The sequence below is a fragment of the Phalacrocorax aristotelis genome, chromosome 1 (assembly GCF_949628215.1).
Source record: "Phalacrocorax aristotelis chromosome 1, bGulAri2.1, whole genome shotgun sequence".
In the NCBI taxonomy this organism is placed as follows: Eukaryota; Metazoa; Chordata; class Aves; order Suliformes; family Phalacrocoracidae; genus Phalacrocorax; species Phalacrocorax aristotelis.
Window position 1 is genome coordinate 207726920 of NC_134276.1, and position 20205 is coordinate 207747124.

General features: G+C 38.6%; 1 protein-coding gene across 8 annotated transcripts in view; it reads right to left on the minus strand.

Annotated features, from left to right (window-relative positions):
* Positions 1–20205, minus strand: part of CACNA2D1 (calcium voltage-gated channel auxiliary subunit alpha2delta 1) — a 428757-nt gene that overhangs the window by 89742 nt on the left and 318810 nt on the right. For all 8 annotated transcript variants that reach the window (XM_075081513.1, XM_075081510.1, XM_075081507.1 and 5 more), the window contains exon 10: positions 19640–19739. In XM_075081513.1, the coding sequence (XP_074937614.1) occupies positions 19640–19739 (100 nt within the window). The remainder of the gene's footprint in view (positions 1–19639; positions 19740–20205) is intronic.

A 20205-nucleotide genomic window follows, 5' to 3' on the forward strand; every position in this document is an offset into this window, starting at 1 on the left:
GAATAGTTTTGGTAGGACCAGCCTTCTGCTATGATAATATGTCAGACTCCCAACTGAACCCTAACATATCTGTCCGTTGTGTGATTTTAAAGCCATTATCTTTTATAAAAGTTCTTCCCCCAGACTCAAACAAATTATTCTTTTCCATTTCCCCTCAATATCACATGGCGATTACTATTTGCTGTGCCTATGCAGCATGTTTTGCTGCTTAAGCAAAACCACGGAATGATCACACAACTGTAATCAATTCACTTCGTTGCAGAACTCAGACACACTCAATGGTGTTTCTTCCAGAAGTTTCTTACAGAAGTAACCAATAAATCACCCAATGATTATTAGGTACGTTAACAATGTGGGAGTGAAAATATTGTGCTATGGAATTATTTCAGCTTGCCTTGACCTGATTTTGTAACCATGATTGGGAAATTACTCAAGTAAAGTAATTTTAAAAATACAAGATCCGAGAATGAATTCTAATTTTGAGATGAGATGGGATGAGAGTACAGATCTTGTGCTTGGAAAATAGAAGAACACTATCTGGTAGATAGCTCTGCTCTACACAAGTGAATTTAGTCTGAAAAAGTAGAGTGAAAACACCGTTCTGTTTCATCAGTGACATTATATGCAAATTATTTAATAAGCTAATATAAAAGGAACCATAAATTCAATCTTATGGTCTTGCCTTGTCTTGCGTTATAGCAAACAGCGGTTTAGGTGTTCAACTGGAAATTTAGTGACAAGTGAAAATTTCTCCCTGAAATACCACTAACATTAAGCTGCAAATCTAAATTGCTTGCTATCGGTCCTGCAAATGTATCAGGATAATTATTTCTATGAAGGTCAGGTATCTAGCATATGGATTGGTAATTATGGGTACAAAAATGACATTTTAAAAATTGACAGGAATACTGGCTCAAACTGTTTAAGCAGTTAGCAAGTAAACTGTACCGTACTTACACATGATGTAAACCGAACAAAGGGTCAAGATCAAAATATCTACATCTAAGATTGACAAATGCTGATGTAAAATGAAGGAGAGAAGTAACACATTTTCAGAACAGTGAGTTATATCAACCAAAGTCTGCAAATGCTGTAATTTAATTAGAAAATATATGAGCTAGCTGTTTTGAAATACATCAGTCAATATCAGTGTTAATGTCAGTCAACAAAGCAGATGAGAAGAGTTTTTTATTAGATAATGGAATCAGTATATGGAACAACAACCCCCCAAAATGAACATTTACCTGTTTTCTAGGAGGCGGAGGCAAGTCTGAAGGTTGAAATGTGACTGACAAAAATGTCCAAAGTGGGGGAAAACGTTCAGGCCTATGTTTAATTAATTTGAACTCCAGTAAAATACTGAAGCAGCTGAAGGATTTCAAGTGTAAAAGCCTTCAGTTTGCCCTTAAAACTGGCTTGTCATACCCACTACACAACACTAAAATAATTTTGCTGTTTAACCAGTTGACCATGTGACAAATACCAGGACTTTGAATTAGGAAAACTGAGCCAGTTTTCAGTTACAGTCATCTGAAATACAATATCAATAGTGGCATTAATATTTTTTCACACAGTAAGATAGCTAACGCCAAAATATCTGCAATAAGCCTATGACAATTACTGGTCACGTTACCTGCCTCCTAAGAAAAATGCTTATTTAGGTTTGGATGATTCGTGAAAACCAGTTAACAACATACACGATCACTTAGCATCTAGCTGGAGGAAAGAACATGCAACATTTCAGAAACCAGTTGCCAGTTCAGAAAGTCCATGTTCTTACAAAATCAAGTCCTACCAAAGGTTTAAAATGAAAGTCATTACAATCCATACTTTATTGAATAAAATACTCTCAACGTATATATCATCAGTTGGGTATTTATCAGACTGGCATTTCCCCCTAATTATTGTAGTAAAGATAAGCATATCTCATAACAACGCTATTGTGGTAAAAAGAAAATAAATAGAATTTGTCTACGATGCGGTGGGTTCAATGAGTCACAAAACAACAGATGACATTTGGAGGCATACCATTCAATTGTTAAAATCTAAAGCCACCCACTATCAGTGACAACTTCTAATTTTTCAACTACACAAAAAGTTTATTCCTTAGCTAAGCTAAAATAAGAGGGGCTTACAGCAAAACACTTGAAAATCACAGCAAACAGGGTAACAGTAGCTTCTTATTTTAAAGTATCATGAAGTATTAATATAATTAAATTTGCTTTGTAATTATATAGCAAGGTATAGGATCTAAATGCATTTTTCACTAGTTTATTTCTCACTACCTGATTTATTTATATCCTTTTGCAGCCCCTGCCTTTGGGATCTACCAGAACAATCCTCAGGTCTGAGGACATGAAGACCTCCTACTCACAGGTTTGGGCAGGAATACCCAGGCCTGTTACTGGGCACTAAGAGTTGACCTCAAACCACCAGTATAACCTTTGGACATATATGGGGCAACTCAATAACTTGAAAGATAAGTTAATCAATTCAACTCAACATGAAACTCTGAACAAAGGGGTCTGAGTTTAATGCTGCTTGAACCTTGTCATTCTGGAGAAGGTCAGAAACAGAAATACTAATCTGACAGTCTTACAAGGACTTTGTCATTACCCTCCTGTTCAGAGAAGGATCAGCTTGCAAAACCAGTGGAAAATTATATGGAATTGCATATAATCGCTAAATACTAGTGACGTTTCCCCTCCCTTGGGTAGTTCCCTTGAGCTGTGGGCTCCTCCAGACTCATGGACCTCTGCAATCCATAGTCCCCCAAGAGTTGAACGGATGGACAAGAGAAGGGGTCGTCACTCTGAAACCCTTTTCTGATTCCAGAATAGTTACTTCTGCATTGCTAAACCCCTCTTCTTTTCCAGATCCTCAACCTGCCCTCACTAAGAGCACCTGTCTGTCAAATTCTTAAAACTCCCACCACAACACCAGGATATTAGAGGATTCAAGGGGAGTGAAATAGAGATGATTTATTTCCTATATCTGTTCCCACTCTAAGAACTCTGTGGATATGATGGCAGATCAAAAAAACAATAACAAGAGACTCTACAGAAAGGTGTTTTCATTAAGAGGACAGTATAAGACAAAAGAAGATGGGGAGTGGGGGAAACCCTCATGGAAAAAGGCTGCAAAATGAAGAAAGGATCAGCATTCAGAAGTGGGATATACATGGGCTAGAAAACATTTGAGACAGATAAGTAGAAAAATCAAAGCTATCAAGTAGTCTGGGAAAAAAACAGCAAACCAAATAGATGAGAAGGAAAACATGCCAGGTTTTGGTTTTTTTTTCCCTAAAACTGCATTTGGTTCAGTATATGCTGAACAGATACAAACTGGTTTGTCTATTGGGAAATTTTTTTATAAATCTGCCTTTTGCAGATACCAGCCGACCTGTCCCTAGTTGATAAGCTTCAGCAAGTAACACATAGATTAACTCTCAGGGACATCCACAGTTTAGCATCACATATTTTCAGACATTACTGAGTGTCTCAGACTCCTTGTGAAATAGCTCATTTTATTGGTGAGAAAAGTGAAGCAACAGGGAAGAAAACAAGTAAATCTGAGGCAAAGAAATGGCCAGAAGCTTTAACCTTAGTTCCCCACTACTAGAGCACCAGATTATGCTTTTTCCCTTTTCTTTGTGCAACCAACTCCAAGTCCTCAAATTCAACCTTCAACTTGATATTAGTTATTTTGCTATATGCCATTTAAACCACACAGTCAAATAGGGTACAAATTCTTAAAGCATGAACTCATATAAACAGCTCATCACTTAAACTTCTTCAAAAGGCACACACAGCTAATGTGATTCATTCTGAAGACTACAGCACCGTGAGATAAATATCTGATCTTACAGGCAGTGTATAAATTGATGAATGTTTCAAATTCTCTTCTATATATCCATCTATCTCTCTATATATATCTACATATCTCTCCATCTCCTGAGAGGTATAAGGGATATAAATCTGAAATCTCATGTCAATCATTCTTTTGGCAAGTGTAGGAGGTCATTTAAATACAAATAAAACATTTCAATTAATTCTGCTTTTTTACAAAAGGAAACCCCTCATTGCACTGTCTGAGACTTTGCATTATGTGTAATGCAAGCAAAAAAAACCAGGCATTGAAAACAGCATCATAAGAAGAAACGTTATAAAGAACTATAGAGTAATATCTTGGGGCATTCATTTATCTTGATCAGAAAGTGCTTAGTTCTGTCTCTGATAGTTGAGAACTTTTTTTTCTGCTGTATCTGATTTCTTCATACGTATGTGTACATATATTTTTAAATAATTCTGTTAAGGTATAGCTATGTACTTAATTTTTTTATGACACGATCAAAAAGCAAGCTTCATAAGTCAACATTTATCGGATGTGATCTGGACAAAGCACTAATCGACTGAGGAATGCCACAATTCTCAGTAAGGACAGCAGTAAGCTTAGGTGAAAACAAATTCTCAGGAAAAGAAATTGAGGAAAGCCGCGCTAGTTCTACAATTTAATATGAGAAACACAAAATCTTTTCTAAATCGTGTCATTACTGGAAAATGCAACAGCATAAACAAATTAAAACCAATCAAGTAAACTTTTAAAAACTTTTTCAGGTTTTAGTCACTAGGCGGCACTAAAACAAAAAAAAGTTGAACTGCTCTTACAAACATTATCTTGAAAAGGGAAATTTTACACTTCTGGTGGAGGTCCTTGGTGCATTCTGTGAATGGCATAAATTTCTCTTTCCAAGTAAAACAATTAAATACTCTGTGTGCCAAATGAGTGAAGAAGCAGGAATATTAAAATCCAAATTTCTGCCCTAAAGAAAAATTTCCACGTTGAACGGAAGAGATCCTACGTACAGGAGGATAAAAATCTATTTTCTTCCATACAAAGGATCCATATTACCAAAACAAGGTTCTCAATTTCCAACAGCTTTACAAACCATGTCTACAATGCGCATCATGGAAAAGCTGTAAAAGTTTACATTCCTCAACCAACCTCCTATCTAAATGACTTTCTTCCTCTCAAAAATCTGTAAAAGTGATAACATTCTTACAGATTTCTTAAAAATACCATATCTAAGTAAAAATTCAGGCTTTACCAGCCACCCTTTACCTGACTCCCTGTTCTTTACTCGTCCCAGTTAGTTTACTAACATCCACTGATTCAACATAGCATGTTTAATCAGAATCTCCTGATTCTGCTAAATTCTGATAAAGAAGCTAAAAAAAACCAAACAAAAACCTAAAAAAGCCCTAAAAAAACTGCCCTTCCAAAACTTCTGATATTAAATGAGACCCTGCCTTAAACTGTAAATTGTGCATTCTTAAGCATTCAGAAATGTTTATCTTTGACAGAAAATCATATAAACTTGAACAAAGCAGTAATTCCTGTGCTTTAACTTGCTACTGAGACAAAACTCACACATTTAAAATACCAAGATCATGGTAGCTGAATAAATCAGAAACATCACTCTGGGAATACCGAAAATTGAGAAAAACATCATCAGCTTGCTGAAGACCTAATCAGATACTACCGCTGCTGACTTTCATTCTGCTGAGGTTTGTTGCTATGCTACTTCTACCTCATGGCTAAATCAGCTTGGTGACCCAGTTGTATCTATACATATTAAATGAGCAATAGTGAAATAGATCTGATTTCACCAGGCTTTCATCTTGTAGCTAAATCCAGCTTTGCTGATTTCTTTTCCTGTTTTTCCTGCTGCTTTAGGCTTGGTAATAGGATTTTAGGGTTAATCCCAAGAATAACTGAATCTTGAATAAGGCCAGTTACAATCTATATTTCAGCAGTGAGAAGATACTATAAATATTTATTAGAACCCATTTAGAGAATAGTAAGAAAGCAATTTGCAAAGTTTTATTCCCATGTAGATCTCAGTGCACAGAAAATTTGAGGCAGTTCAAGCAATAAAGGTTTGTAATTTGACATGCCAAAAAATAATACGTGGTGTTAAAGTTCAGCGTTGGTATCTTGCTGTAGAAAAATTGTTCTGTCCTATCCTATGACTTGCATAGGGAAAATCTTCAGGTATACAGTACAACTCTACATATCCACTGTAGAGAAAATGTTTAAAGCTCATTCTGCTACTCAGCAGGAGCACTCCTGCATTTCTGAAATTGTATTGCAAGTATAGGAAGCAATAAAATTAAGACTATATGTCCATTTACACTATTGGCATTTCTTGAAATCTAAAATGAACCACATTTCATTATTAAATCATTATAGACAGGATACCTATAAGGTGCAAAAATGTTTAATACTAAGTTTGTGAAAGGACTTGACAGATCACAGGTAGCAGCGTTCAACAGCAATATGATGTTAAATCATAAAATATCTGCTGAAAAAATATTGTGGCATTATATGACATAAATATTTGGGAAACGACCAAATACTGGGCTAAAATCTCCTCTCAGTTAGCTTTGCTAACCTTTCTAACCAATATGATTACCTGCACATAAATCAATGCAAAGCGCCCACTGAGTACAAAAGGATTAATGTTCAGACCATGAAGTATGATGCCGCTCTGCAAATTGCAGAGTTACAATAAAGAACGTCAGTATAGGCTGAAAGATGAATTAGCTTAGCAAGATGAACTCATTTATGGTCATTTCATGAAGCTGTGGCTAAGTTAGCATGTATTATTTACTTAAAATCATATGTTTCTGACTTCTACTGAAAATTTCAGTACTGTAAACTTTAGCATCTCCTAGAAAAAGCTGGCTGACCTGAACTACTGCGCTACTGAGGTGCTGCAGTCCTGTAGCCTGCACTGTATGGCGCTGCTACCCAGATACACTCTAGGAGAGAGCTGTAACAAGAAGAGACTTTCCAGAAGATTATTTTGTACACTTCTTTTTTATTATCACTCGACTGGGGAAATCTTCATTCAGTCAAATTCAAGTTGTTTAGAACATGAAACACCCTTAGCCAAAAAGATGAATCATAGAATCACAGAATATCTCAAGTTGGAAGGGACCCATAAAGATCATCGAGTCCAACATTGAGTCCTTCTCCTCGCAGAACTACCTAAAGGTAAACCATATGCATCGTCCAGACACTCCTTGAGCTCTGACAGGCTTGGTGCCATGACCATTTCCCTGGGGACCCTGTCCCAGTGACCGATCACCCTCTCGGTGAAGAACCTTTTCCTACTGTCCAAACCAAACTTCCCCTGACAACAGCTTCATTCCATTTCCTCATGTCCTACCACTGGTCACCAGCAACAAAGGTTTGATATTGAACCGTTACCTGTAAATTCACTGGATATGTGAGGTTGCTACTCAGGGCATCAAAAGCAAGATGAATGTTTCGTCAGCGTACCACATTACAAGACATTTCAGCATCAGGCCACTTAGCTGGGGGACGGCAAGGGGCGACAATGTCACCTCCAGATTCCCACAGCTTGACTTAAATGTGCCCGTCGCCCTTGCAGGGCAGAGCAATGTGCCCAGCTGAGCAGGGAGCCTGGGGCTCGCGAGCAGCAGGGAGGCTGCCGCAACACAATGCTGATAAGGCAGGGAAGCATGAGATAGGAGGGAAAAGCGTGAGTCTTGAAATCATGAGACGTGAGAAGTTGATGAGTATTTCATTCATGTTTTGCCTAAGTTAAGAGATCCTTTAGATTCACACCAAACTAACCTCTTGCCAAATATGTCTTAAAATTTTCACCTACTAAATAGCTGACTTTTATAGAAAATATATTGCGAAACAAATAGCCCCCATTCTGTCCCAAATGTTATGGACAGACTCCATTTTTCTTCTTTTTTTCATTAACATCTTTCCCCAGAGTAATCATTAAAGCCAACCCAGCCCAGCCTCTTCTGAACTGGTAAGGAATGAGTTTATTGTTCGAGACACCATTCACCCGCCACAAATTTTTAATTATACTGTCACAACGCCCCCTAATCATTGTCTCCTAGTTGGAAAGCTGACCTAGAAATGCACTTTTGCTGCAGCATCTGACATTCCATAAAATCTCACAGGATCAATGATATGTCTGACAAAGCAGGGGTGTCTTTAGTAAGACTTATGCTTTACTGAAAATTAAGAAACTGGAAAAAGCCAACAGATTTATTAACCAGTGGAACCATGAAGTAGAGCTATCACCTTGTTTTGTACACTAATAAACTACTAATTTTAAATACTACTAATATACTAGAGAGGCAGGATTTATTCTGGAAATCGCAGAAGCTCATGCCATATGCTGTTAGAAGTCTGACTTCCTTACATTTGACAACTATAAGAGGAGACAATAAAAATCTGTATTGATGCCCAAAGCAATCCCTCCAAGTGGGAATGGAGGTGGCTTTTCTAGCCATCTGGAATTGTCAGTTATACTGTACAGTAATAAATTTACAGTTTCCAGCACCATCCCTGCTCCTGACATCCTAATGTAGAATTTCAGCTGCTAATTTCCATTCCCTTTGGCTCTTCATGCACTCAAGTACTCTATTGCCTAGAATTTACACTTTGTGGCAGATCTAAAATGAAATAGATCTTGTTTTAAGATTTGTGCTATTCCTTTTCCACTTCTTTCTGTTTCTTTTTTTTCTCTCTTACAGACCTTTTGAACATTTTCCTTCCACAGCAAACTAAAGTTACAGTTAATAAAACAACAGTAAAAACTTAGCTGATATGTTAAAACAAACAGTAATACACATGAAGAAAGAAAAAAAGGTATAAAAAACCCCAAAGTGTCTGTTGTTTTTATTCCTATTGACTCCCTTCTTCATTTCACCTGAGCAGAGGTAATACGATTCAGCTCATCTCATTTCAGTGATCTTTTAATTGGGAGCCCAGTCCAAGACAGTGAGCCAGGCTCTCCCTACGGTTGTCAAGACAGACAAGCACTTCCTGGACATAATTTGTCCTCAGGTTAGTCAGGATGACTTGCCTTCTGGAGGTGTTTTTCATTTTCCTCCACTAACTATAACTAGGGCCTAGGCAATAGTTTACAATACAATAAACCCTCTTTTGGACTCAAGGAGATTGTATGGGAGACATTATGGGATGCAGGTGAAGAGCATGTCAGGATTGCACAGGACTAACCATGAAATATTTTATGGAGGAACCAGGGTGAGGAAAGGGATGGATTTAGGTGATTTGGGGACAAAAAAAGTGTGGAAAAATAGAGGGGTGTGGGGAAAAACTGTTGGTCGCATTTAAATAGTTTGCTAGTCAGTATGTTTGTCTGGCCACATCCTGCACCTCATCAGTGCAGCCTGTCCTGCCTTCTTATTAAACTCCATTTCCATCTCTATTCTGCGTGTGTGCCTGTGAGTGCAGCACCCAGAGAACACAGGTCACAGGGCCCATGTGTCCATGTTGCAGCAGCGAGAGAGAAAGAAGTGAGTGGACTTCAGTGCCTGCAACCGGAGTAAGACTATGGGTCACAGGGACCCATATGTCCGTGGTATCAGCACCTGGAGTGAGTGCAAGGTGCTGGTCCTGGGGGTCTAGAGGTGAAACCTTTGTGTGTGTGGCTCTAAGGGTCAGATCACACGGAGGTTGGCTACTGGGACCAGGGGAGCCCCTGCTGGGTCTCTGTGTGTGCATGAGATGGTCTCTACCAGCAGCTGCATGGGGCTGCAGCCTCGGGGGCTTGTATGTCCAGGTGGCAGACTGAGATCCAGCAGCAGCTACTGGGCAGATGGAGTGCCTGAGCCCAGATGCTGGAAGGACCCACACAGTACACCTGTATATATAGATACATATTTATGTATATACACACACACATATATATATTCTTACCAGCAGACTTCCATCCCACTCAGGAGGATGAAGCTGTTCGTGCTGCCTGTGTTCATGTGAGTGCTCTGCATTTGCCTGTATTACCTGTGAGGCTGGCCTGTCATGTAGGCATATATATGAATATATGTTATCTGGCATATGCACGTGCTCTGTGTGCATGCATCCTCTGGGAATACATTTTCAGCCCCACTACTGGTTCGATCTATGGCACGGAGCTGCTGCAGCCTCGTCTCTCTTGAGGTGTTGAAGCTGGCATGATATGCTTTCCCCAAACAGGTAAAACTCTATATGTATAAACAAACTAACCCCTACATTCAGATGACTTGGTTATTATTTTGTAACTCTAAAAGAAAAATAACTTCATCTTCTAAAGGTTTCTCAAGTTTCTTTGTAGCTATGTAAGGCTCAGTTTAAATGAGAAATCAGGACAAATTGTTGAAACGCATTTCTAAATTCCCCAGCAATGTATCAGGTATGACTAGATGCCCTTTGAATGCAAACATGAGTAGCTTCTGCACGGGGTCTGGCTGGCTGTACTTTTATGAAGGCTTACTAGCTTGAGCACAGTTCTGAGCACGGCAACTTTGCTTTTGGAGATGGTCCCTGCTACTACCTGTAACTGTCAGAGAGAGAAGACTTGACCTTGCACTAACATCACCATGGGGTTTGTGTTATATTGGCTTTACATTCTGGCATATTGTTTTAATCCAGATGTTAAAAAAAACTGTAAGCAAGTACCACAGAGCGCATTATCACTGGGACAGCAAAGTTACACCTGGTTCACCTCCTTATCATGGACTATTCTGTATATGTCTGTTTTATACAAGTATTTGCTGTTCTGTCTTATTGTACAGACAATATTGTGGGGGTGGTTAAACTGAAGATACCAAGGAATTTTTAAGTACACTAGGAATAAGAGGAAGCCTAACTAGTGAACACATCTGCTGCTAGATAGGTATGGCTAAACTGCTAAGTATACACAGAAAAAAGTACTTGGTAAATAACCCCTGATTACAAAGACGAAGGCTAAAGTATTCATATCACACAAGGACGATGAAGTACTTTCCAGTCCATTAGTTTAACTAAAGTGGAAGATGAACAGCTACTTGGGATAAACATTTAAGTCTGCGGGACAAAACAAAACAAAAAACCCCACACCAATCAACCAACCAATCGAATAAAACCATTACGTATTCTTGATTTAAGGCTTAAAAGGCAACAAGACAATCTAATCTGACCTCTTGCACACTGCCTCACCCCCCACATCTCACTGTTCCTTAATATTCCCTTGGTTACTTCTGTAATAGACCTTAAAAATTAGGTTTGGTGGTACATGTTTGTTTAAAGTGCATCTTCCAAGAAAGCATTAAACATTGATATGAAGACAACAAGAATCTTTCCTTGCAATTTGTTGAGGCGTATTAACTATTTATGTGCCATTCAAATTTATTGGGCTTCCACTAGGGATTCTTGCAGTGATTCTGAGTTTTGAGAGTCTATGGATGCAAGAGTTTTCCCCAGTGACAGCACTTTTCAGCTGTTATCAGATCAGTTATCAGCCTATTTATTTATGAACTCCAGAAGAGCCCCAGAAAGGTCAAATTCTGTGAGTTCAAGAGTATGCCTGAAATCTAGCTTCTCAGATGACTCACTCAGGTCTGTGAGAAGATGCTTTCAGGAACCAAGCTATCAACAATAAACCAGTTTCAGTCCTGAGAGAAGACACCCTCAATCTTTTTTTTTTTTTTGTAAAATCTGAGGCAGTCCCTTTTGTGTTAAATTACTGATACGATCCACATTTCTGTAACAGTATTCAGGCAGAACAAAGGAGACAGTCAAAATCTGAGTTCAAATCATCGTTTGCCTCCCAGAGAAGAACTGAACCTTCAGTCCACACACTGCTTAGGTGGAAATTTTTCTCTAGCCATGTCACTGAAGCTGTTACAAACATTTCCAGTTCATCTTGTCAGATGAAGGCGACAAGAAGCTTGACTCCTAGTGCTCCTTCACTTTTTCTTGATACGAATTGTGTAATTTGCTTTCTTCAGCTTCATAACCTAATCTTCTTCTCAGCTCCAGCCCCACCTGAAATACTTTAAATAGCATCATTTACTCCTTTCTTGACTTTGTCTTTAGAGGGGAAGCAAAATGAAACCGTAATTCTGTGGACAGACAAAATTTTCATGGTGTTGTTTATAGTACCGCATTTCTTGCTTCTATCCCTATTCTTATTAATCCATTAAAAAAGAAAATTCTTTCTAACTTTTTAACAATTCTTGGGTTTCCATAGTTGCCAAATTTTTTCCATTGTTGTTTGCAGAATACTCATCTTTATTACATTTGCTAAACATGTCCTCTAGATGTATTTCCCATAGATATATTTCCATTGATATATAGCCTAGCTCTACCTGCAATTTTTAGCAATGCAGAAATTGAATACTAGATTTTGATCGAAACTTTTTCAATCTTTCTTTAAACCAGCACCTACAGGGCTTACTAAACATACCTGTATGAAAATACATACAACAATTCACTTGCTCCCTGAATGGGGAAGGTGCAAGATAATGGCCTCCATTAAGGAATGATAATGATTTTCCACTGAGGAACACTCCTATAAAGATGTGTTTCTCTGCAGCTATCATTGTTCCCCCTTGTCTTGAAAACGAGCCATTCAATTAAGGAAAACTGCAAGGTCATGATACAATTAGATGGATTGTGGTTAAGATAATCACAAAGCAAAACACTCAGCTCTAAACATGCCTTTATATTGCTTTCCATTGACTGAAGGAAAAAAAACAAACAAAACATCAAAAAAAAGGCATAATATATATATTTGTTTACTGCCTGACACAGCTATGATGCTGGAAGAGACTACCGTGTTCTTAAGAGGAGCTACCGTGATTCCTTACCTGAAATGCTCTAGGATTAAATCAGTAAGAGAGATGCTTATATTGACCTACAGTGGGAATTTGATACTCCATCTTTTTTTAATTTGCCAAATAATGAAAAAGATCGCAGGCATCTTTAGATTTTCTCCTTAGCATTGTCCATTAAGGAGAATGGGAACATAAGAATTGACGTACATTAGCAAGTCTGCTGCCAAGCCCCTACATCCAGGAGTCCTTTTCATCTCCTCCTTTACATCCATCCATACAGCTACTTCTGTGCCCATATCTCACACTGCTATCATTATCATGTTTTATGACTTCCTCAAATACTGATGTTATTTAGAAAAACTAACCACCACTGAACTGTTCTGGGTCCAAATTAAAAATTCTTAGTCTATTTGAATATGTAATTTAATTCAAGGTTCACTAAAAACACTTCAAATGGAAGTAATACGGGAAACTGAATTTTAAAGAAACTTGTGGAAGTTTTTGCCAGTTGAACAGAAGTACACTCATACAAATCTAAAAGGTCTAACAAAGAAAGCATAAGAACAACAGGTTACCTGGTTGCAAAATCTAGCACCCTTCTCCCTTCAGTAGGACTTCAGGCTAAGGTTTCCACCCATGTCATGTTTGTCAATTTTTTAAACAAACTTAAGAAAATGTTTCCTAGAAGGTAGGGATATTTCCCTGTATCTAAGAGAATATAGGTGCATTCTGAACTGCAGAATGCAGGAAGGAACATGCAGCAGAAAGAGAAGAGTCCTTCAATAAATTGAAAAGCTCTCTATGAAACTTCCTTCCCCTCCCCCCCCCCCCATTATCATGTAATAAATATTTTAAATAGGAATGTATAAAGCTTGTATCAACTTGGGAGTAAGGGGACAAAATAAGTAAGTTGGCAACCACTGAGCTGTGGGAATTACACAATAAGCTGCTATTAAAAATTAGTGGAAAAAGGAGTATATCTTCCACAGATTGCCTTTATCCTCAACTATTATTTCATAGGCTGGGTGCACAGGTTTTTATTCTGCCCTCTGACTTTAGTCCATGTGCAGAACTGCACGGAAGTAGAAGAGCTCTGAATTTTCCCTTAACAAGATTCTACTATCCCAAGTATGCTCATAACATTTAATTTCCAGTTCCTAAACAGTAAATACTAGCTTGGATTTTTACAAATGCTGAGTGATTTTAAACAGTCCTACAGTTCCCGACCTTTAACATGTCTGTCTGCTGTAAGGTAGGTTTTTCCTTTGTGTGGTTTTCCCTACCTCTATGGATTTGAAGTTGAAATACATTTCTCCTGCAAACTGCAGCCTACCCACAATCATAAACAAATTACACTCTCTGTGTCAACATTTGAAACCAAGTCACTAAATCATAGTGTGCTGGGATGGAATTGCTGCCCCTATCATCTACCACTTACTGCTATCAAAGCATATAACTGGATTAGTGGGAAAACAGCTGTATTACTCATACATTTAAGCTCTTTCAAACAGCAGGTTTTCCTTCTGCAACAAAGCACAGCACTTCAGATAAGAAAAATGTAAATCCCAGAGGAAACCATGACATATTAACCCCTGGCAGTCTTTACGTGACTTAATAGTTTGTTCAACCTCTTTTTGCTGGAAATAAATGCAAGAACTATATTAAATCGGTAGAACTAATGTATTTTAACACATCTATTTTTAAGCTTTTTGTTCCCTAGGATTTCTCCATATACCAGGCATGGTTGATTAAATCATCCTGTCACTTTCTAGAAGAGATTGGCATGAGCTTAAATCCATGTCTCTCAGTTGTGGGCATGAATCATCATACATATGGGTTTTGTGGGACAACATCTTCGCAGAGGTTAGCAGTAAAACAGCTCTCTAGTTAACTCAAAACCTCATTACTAAAAACTCTATGGTTATTAAAGCTAACAAGCCATAAAACAACTGTTGCTTTCTTGGCTAAAAGATCCAGGAGGGAAAGAAAAATTGTAGATAACTTCCAGTTATAGCTAGTGTTCACATATCCATCTGCCAATATTGTATTAACTGAAAAATTTCACCTAGTTTTTTGAACTTTTTAGTTAGCCAGTGATGTCTAGTACCAGGATGCTTCAAGACAAAATGTCCTTAAGCAATAACATGAAATGTACTGAATTCTTCATTTCTTTCACATAGAACAAAATGTTTGAGTTTTGAGGTTTGGATATATTAAGAAAGCACTGAAGTTGGGCTTGATTTAGACATGCCTTCTTCACTATGGAATATTCTGTGCAGAAAAATGATCATAGAATCATAGAATCACTTATTGGAAAAGACCTTTAAGATCTTCAAGTCCAACTGTAAACGTAACACTACTAAGTCCACCACTAAACCATGTCCCTATGTCCCACATCTACATGTCTTTTAAATACCTCCAGGGATGGTGACTTAACCACCCCTCTGGGCAGCCTCTTCCAATGCCTGACAACCCTTTTGGTAAAGAAATTTTTCCTAATATCCCATCTAAATCTCCCCTGATGCAGCTTGAGGATATTTCCTTCTGTCCATCAGTTGTTACTTGGGAGAAGAGACCAACACCCACCTCGCTACAACCTCCTTTCAGGTAGCTGTAGAGAGCGATAAGGTCTCCCCTCAGACTCCTCTTCTCCACACTAAACAACCCCAGTTCCCTCAGCTGTTCCTCAAAAGACTTGTGCTCCACACCCTTCACCAACTTCGTTGCCCTTCTCTGGACACACTCCAGTGACTCAAATGTCCTTCTTTTAGTGAGGGGCCCAAAACTGAACACAGTACTCTAGGTGTGGCCTCGCCAGTGCTGAGTACAGGGGCACGATCACCTCCCTGCTCCTGCTGGCCACACTATTGCTCATACACGCCAGGATGCTGTTGGCTGCCTTGGCCACCTGGGCACACTGCTGGCTCATGTTCAGGCGGCTGTTAACCAACACCCCCAGGGCCTTCTCCACCAGGCAGCTTTCCAGCCACTTCTCCCCAAGCCTGTAGCGTTGCATGGGGTTGTTGTGACCCAAGTGCAGGACCCGGCACTTGGCCTTGTTAAACCTCATACAGTGGGCCTTCTCCCATCAATCCAGCTTGTCCACATCCCACTGCAGAACCTTCCTACCCTCCGGCAGATCAACACTCCCACCCAATTTGGTGTCATCTGCAAACTTACTGAGGGCACACTCGATCCCCTCATCTAGATCATTGATAAAGATATTAAATAGGACTGTCCCCAGTATTGAGCCCTGGGGCACACCACTTGTGACTGGATGATCTTTCGTATATCACCATATCTCCATATGATCCTTAGACCATTTAGTAAAAAGAAGAACAAGAGTATTTTAAAATTAGACAAGAATTAATGAACCTTCTGCCTTTTAACACAGTACATAAACCTAGTAAATCATCAAGCTTTTCACCAAAGGTATGGAAGGAAAAATAAGTGGGAAAAACTAAGCAGTAAAATGAAGAAATTAATATTTTAATAAAGATGAGATCTCAGACCTTCCAAGAAATCCTCCTAAATGAATATCAGGTATGTCTTTTTCAAAGATCGAACAGAATGATCAGAGTAATGATCATTCTAATGTATTATGTTTTACTTTAAGTGTCAAGATATCTGAATTAAACATAAAAACAAAGCAATATACATGAAAACAGCACAGCAACTAATACCAACTTTGCAGTGGATGAACACTTCATAAAAGTTAGGCTAGTGTGTATTCTTTTGTGAATAACCTTAAGGACAAATAATACTGGATGTGATAATATATCACCTTCTTAAGTGATGTCACCTCAGGTGCTTAACTTTAGTTTGAGGCTTTGGTTGGACTGTGATAAAACTGAGCAAACTTTAAAAAAAAGGGAAAAATCCTAAAACCAGATCAAACTTCTGTGTTCACTTCTCTTACAGATTCATAGATTTATAGAATAACAAAATACCAGGTTGGAAGGGACCTCAGGGATCATCTAGTCCAACCTTTCTTGGCAAAAGCATGTTCTGTACAAGATGGTCCAGCATCCTCTCCAGCCAAATCTTAAAGTGTCCAATGTTGGGGAATCCACCACTTCCCTGGGGAGACTATTGCAATGGCTGATTGTTCTCATTGTGAAAAATTTTCCTCTTGTGTCCAGCTGGAAACTCCCGGGAATAACTTGTACCCATTACCCCCTGTCTTTTCCATGTGACTCCTAGTAAAAAGGGAGTCTCCATTTTCTTTGTAGCTACCCTTTAAATACTGGAATATGGTGATAAGGTCTCCCCTAAGCCTTCTTTTCTGAAGGCTGAACAAACCCAGTTCTCCCAGCCTATCCTCATATGGCAGCTTCCCAATCCTTTGATCATCTTGGTGGCCCTTCTCTGGACCCCTTCCAGCCTGTCCACATCCTTTTTGTATATCAGGGACCAGAACTGCACACAGTACTCCAGGTGTGGCCTGACAAGCGCTGAGTAGAGCGGGATAACGACTTCTTTCTCTCTGCTGGTGATGCCCTTTTTAATGCAACCCAGCACCCTGTTGGCCTTCTTGGCCGCAGCAGCACACCGTTCGCTCATGTTGAGCTTCCTGTCCACCAGGACCCCCAGGCCCCTTTCGACAGAGCTGCTCCCCAGCCGGGTAGATCCCAGCCTGTGCTGCACTCCCGGATTATCTTTTTCCCAGGTGCAAGACCTTGCACTTGTCCTTGCTGAAGTTCATAAGGTTCTTGCTGGCCCACTCTTCCAGCCTATCCAGGTCTTGTTGCAGGGTGGTTCTCCCTTCCAAAGTCTTCTCACTTATCACTTCTCTCACTTAAACAATGCTTCGCAGTAGTACAACCATTTGTTTCCTGTCTATATCATACGATTCCCTTTCTGAATGAGAAATATCAGAACACAGCGTTTCCCACAATTCCAATACGTAAATAATCTGAACACATGAAAACATAGGTTATACGTAAGTAACTGCAATGCTGGAAGGATCTAATATGGGCTTTTAAATGATAAGTGTACAACACCAAACAGCACTTTATCAAAGATTTAGAGATGCCATGTTCTATTAGGCACATTTCTGTGAGTGTTGCCTTCTTCTGAGGATGAACACAGCATGACCAAAAAGTCCTTTTCAGTTTTGCAGTCAAATATCTTATGTGTGCCTCTAAAGTTCATTCAAAGAAGAAAGATCCTTATATATTGTAAGTTACAAACCACTGGGAAAATGCACTGTAGCAAATATTCAAAGTCCTTTTTCGATACAAATCCCAATCTTGGGGCCTCGCTAGAATAACACTGAACCTTAGCTAATAAAATACCCTGAGCCTAAGGAAGGCTTAGCATTAAGATAGACCGTTTACTCAACTGGGAGTAAATGAAGGAAAGAGTTTGGAAAGCTGTGTAAATCAGGAGGTAGTGGGGGTCCAGATCTTCCAACAGCAAAAGCTGGTACAGCTCCACTGAATGCAGTAATCAATTTCCATCAGTTTAGGATTAGAATATTTTTTTTTAAAACAGTGAACCTAACAAGATTTAATCTCTCTAAAGTCATTACAGAAAAGCTTATTTCCTTTAATAATAATTAAACAATTAGGGTTTTTTTCACTGCAATTTAGACTAAAGAAAACAGTCTAATCCACTATTAAAAACTATAACAAAGGAAATGCCATTGCAAATAAAAGCTTCTCTCTACTACTTGGAGAAAGGTCTCACTAGACTGACAGCAAATGATGAAGCAATAAGTGGTGTTCAAAGAGATTTCTGATAGTGATATTTCAGGTCTTTCTCCCTGCAGGCTGGCTACAACACATCTGTAGAAGTTGAAAATTGCCTCCAAAATCATTCCAGAGTTACTCACCACACAGGCTGTCTCTTGTCATTATGAGTATGTCAGTATTCCCATCCTAAATCCTTAGAATCAAAGCTCTACAGTTCAACAGCTTAATAAAAAACAAAAAAGCCTTGCCCCAGGCTAGAGCATGACATCCAAGGTATCAGCCTGAAAACTGAAAAGTTGATCATACCATTTTCCCCCTCCCCAAATCTATTTTATTTTGCCTTCAGCTTTCATGAATACCAGGAATTTGCAGTTCAGATCCCAGGCAAATATGAGAAAGACCGAAATGCCATTCAAAAAAACCCTCAAAACTATTTAAAAAAAACTATTTAAAAACTCTGTTATATAGAAACAGAAGTTTTAAGTCTGGTAGTCAAGTTTGAAGTGTAGAAATTATACGTAGTACTAAAATTTCAGATCATGTTCTGAAAGATCTCAGCTGCTGAAAAGCAGGCCCTGAAAAAGCCAGCATCTCCTTCATTTGGCAGTCTTACCCTCCTAATAACCCTCTGAGCTGCACACCACATATGCTGGCTCTGTATGCATAAATTATATGCATTGTTAAGTTCCTTCATGGATTCTCCCCCCTACTATGTTATTTATTATGGGAAAAATTGCTTTGCTACCCATCAAATTGTGAACCGTAGAACTTCTCAGGAGCACCTCTTTGGCAGGTCAGATGTATGGCTGTACATCTTCTGTCTTCATGCATCAATTAACACAAGCAACCCAAATGTCTGCTGTTTGGAAGAGGGAGCTTCCCCCTACCTTCTCTGTATCATTTTATCTCATACCACAACATAAAACCTGGGATCCACCAACTATTTCAAGACAATTTGCATATACCAATTAAATAGAACATGTACTACACAGACAATAATATATTGGAAAGGAGAATTTCGTTACAGTGAAGTTTGTTTAAATGACTTTTGGTTTACCTCCTTCATTGCTTACTGTAGCTAATTAGCCCTTTACTCAAATGCATAGACAGCAACAAAATTAGGACTTTCATTATACTTTATAAGAAAACAGTAAGTCAGATGTGTTATTTTGCAATATATTTTAAGTCTGTTAGCAGCTTAACATTAAAGTATCTCATATCTGGCATTAAAAATAGTTCATTTATGGCGTTGTTGACCGTGCAAATTTTGTGGAAAGAACGGATACTCACTGAAACTACATTCACAAAGTCATCGTCAGACAAGGTCTCTAACATCTCAATGACCGAGGTGCGGATCAGCTTCAATGTCAATCCACTGACACTCCCACTCCTAACAGAAATCCACAAGATAATAGAAAAGTTGAGTTTAACAAATTTTATTTAAAACGTACAGAGAAAATACAGAGCACCAACAGCACTCTCACTAACTTTCACACTAAAGTTGTCAATAATTCCCCTGGATTGTCCAAATCACCGTTAGTGTTACTACATTATTATAATAAATAATTAAGTCTAAAACTGGTATTCAAAGCCCCAGTCCTGTGGCTCAGATGACGTCATAATGATACATAATTTCCTCATTTTCATTTCAAGAAATCCAAGAGTTTACCACCTTCAACTAATGCATTACCTAAACATTTTATACCCCTACACATAGATTTACAGCTTTAGATTTTCAGATACCCAAACGACAGTTTGTTTGATTCAAGGTAAAACCTAAACTGAAGTGCAGAAATAACAAACGTTGATAAAACTCACCGCTGATATGAAAGCACTTCACCACATTTAAAAGCCTT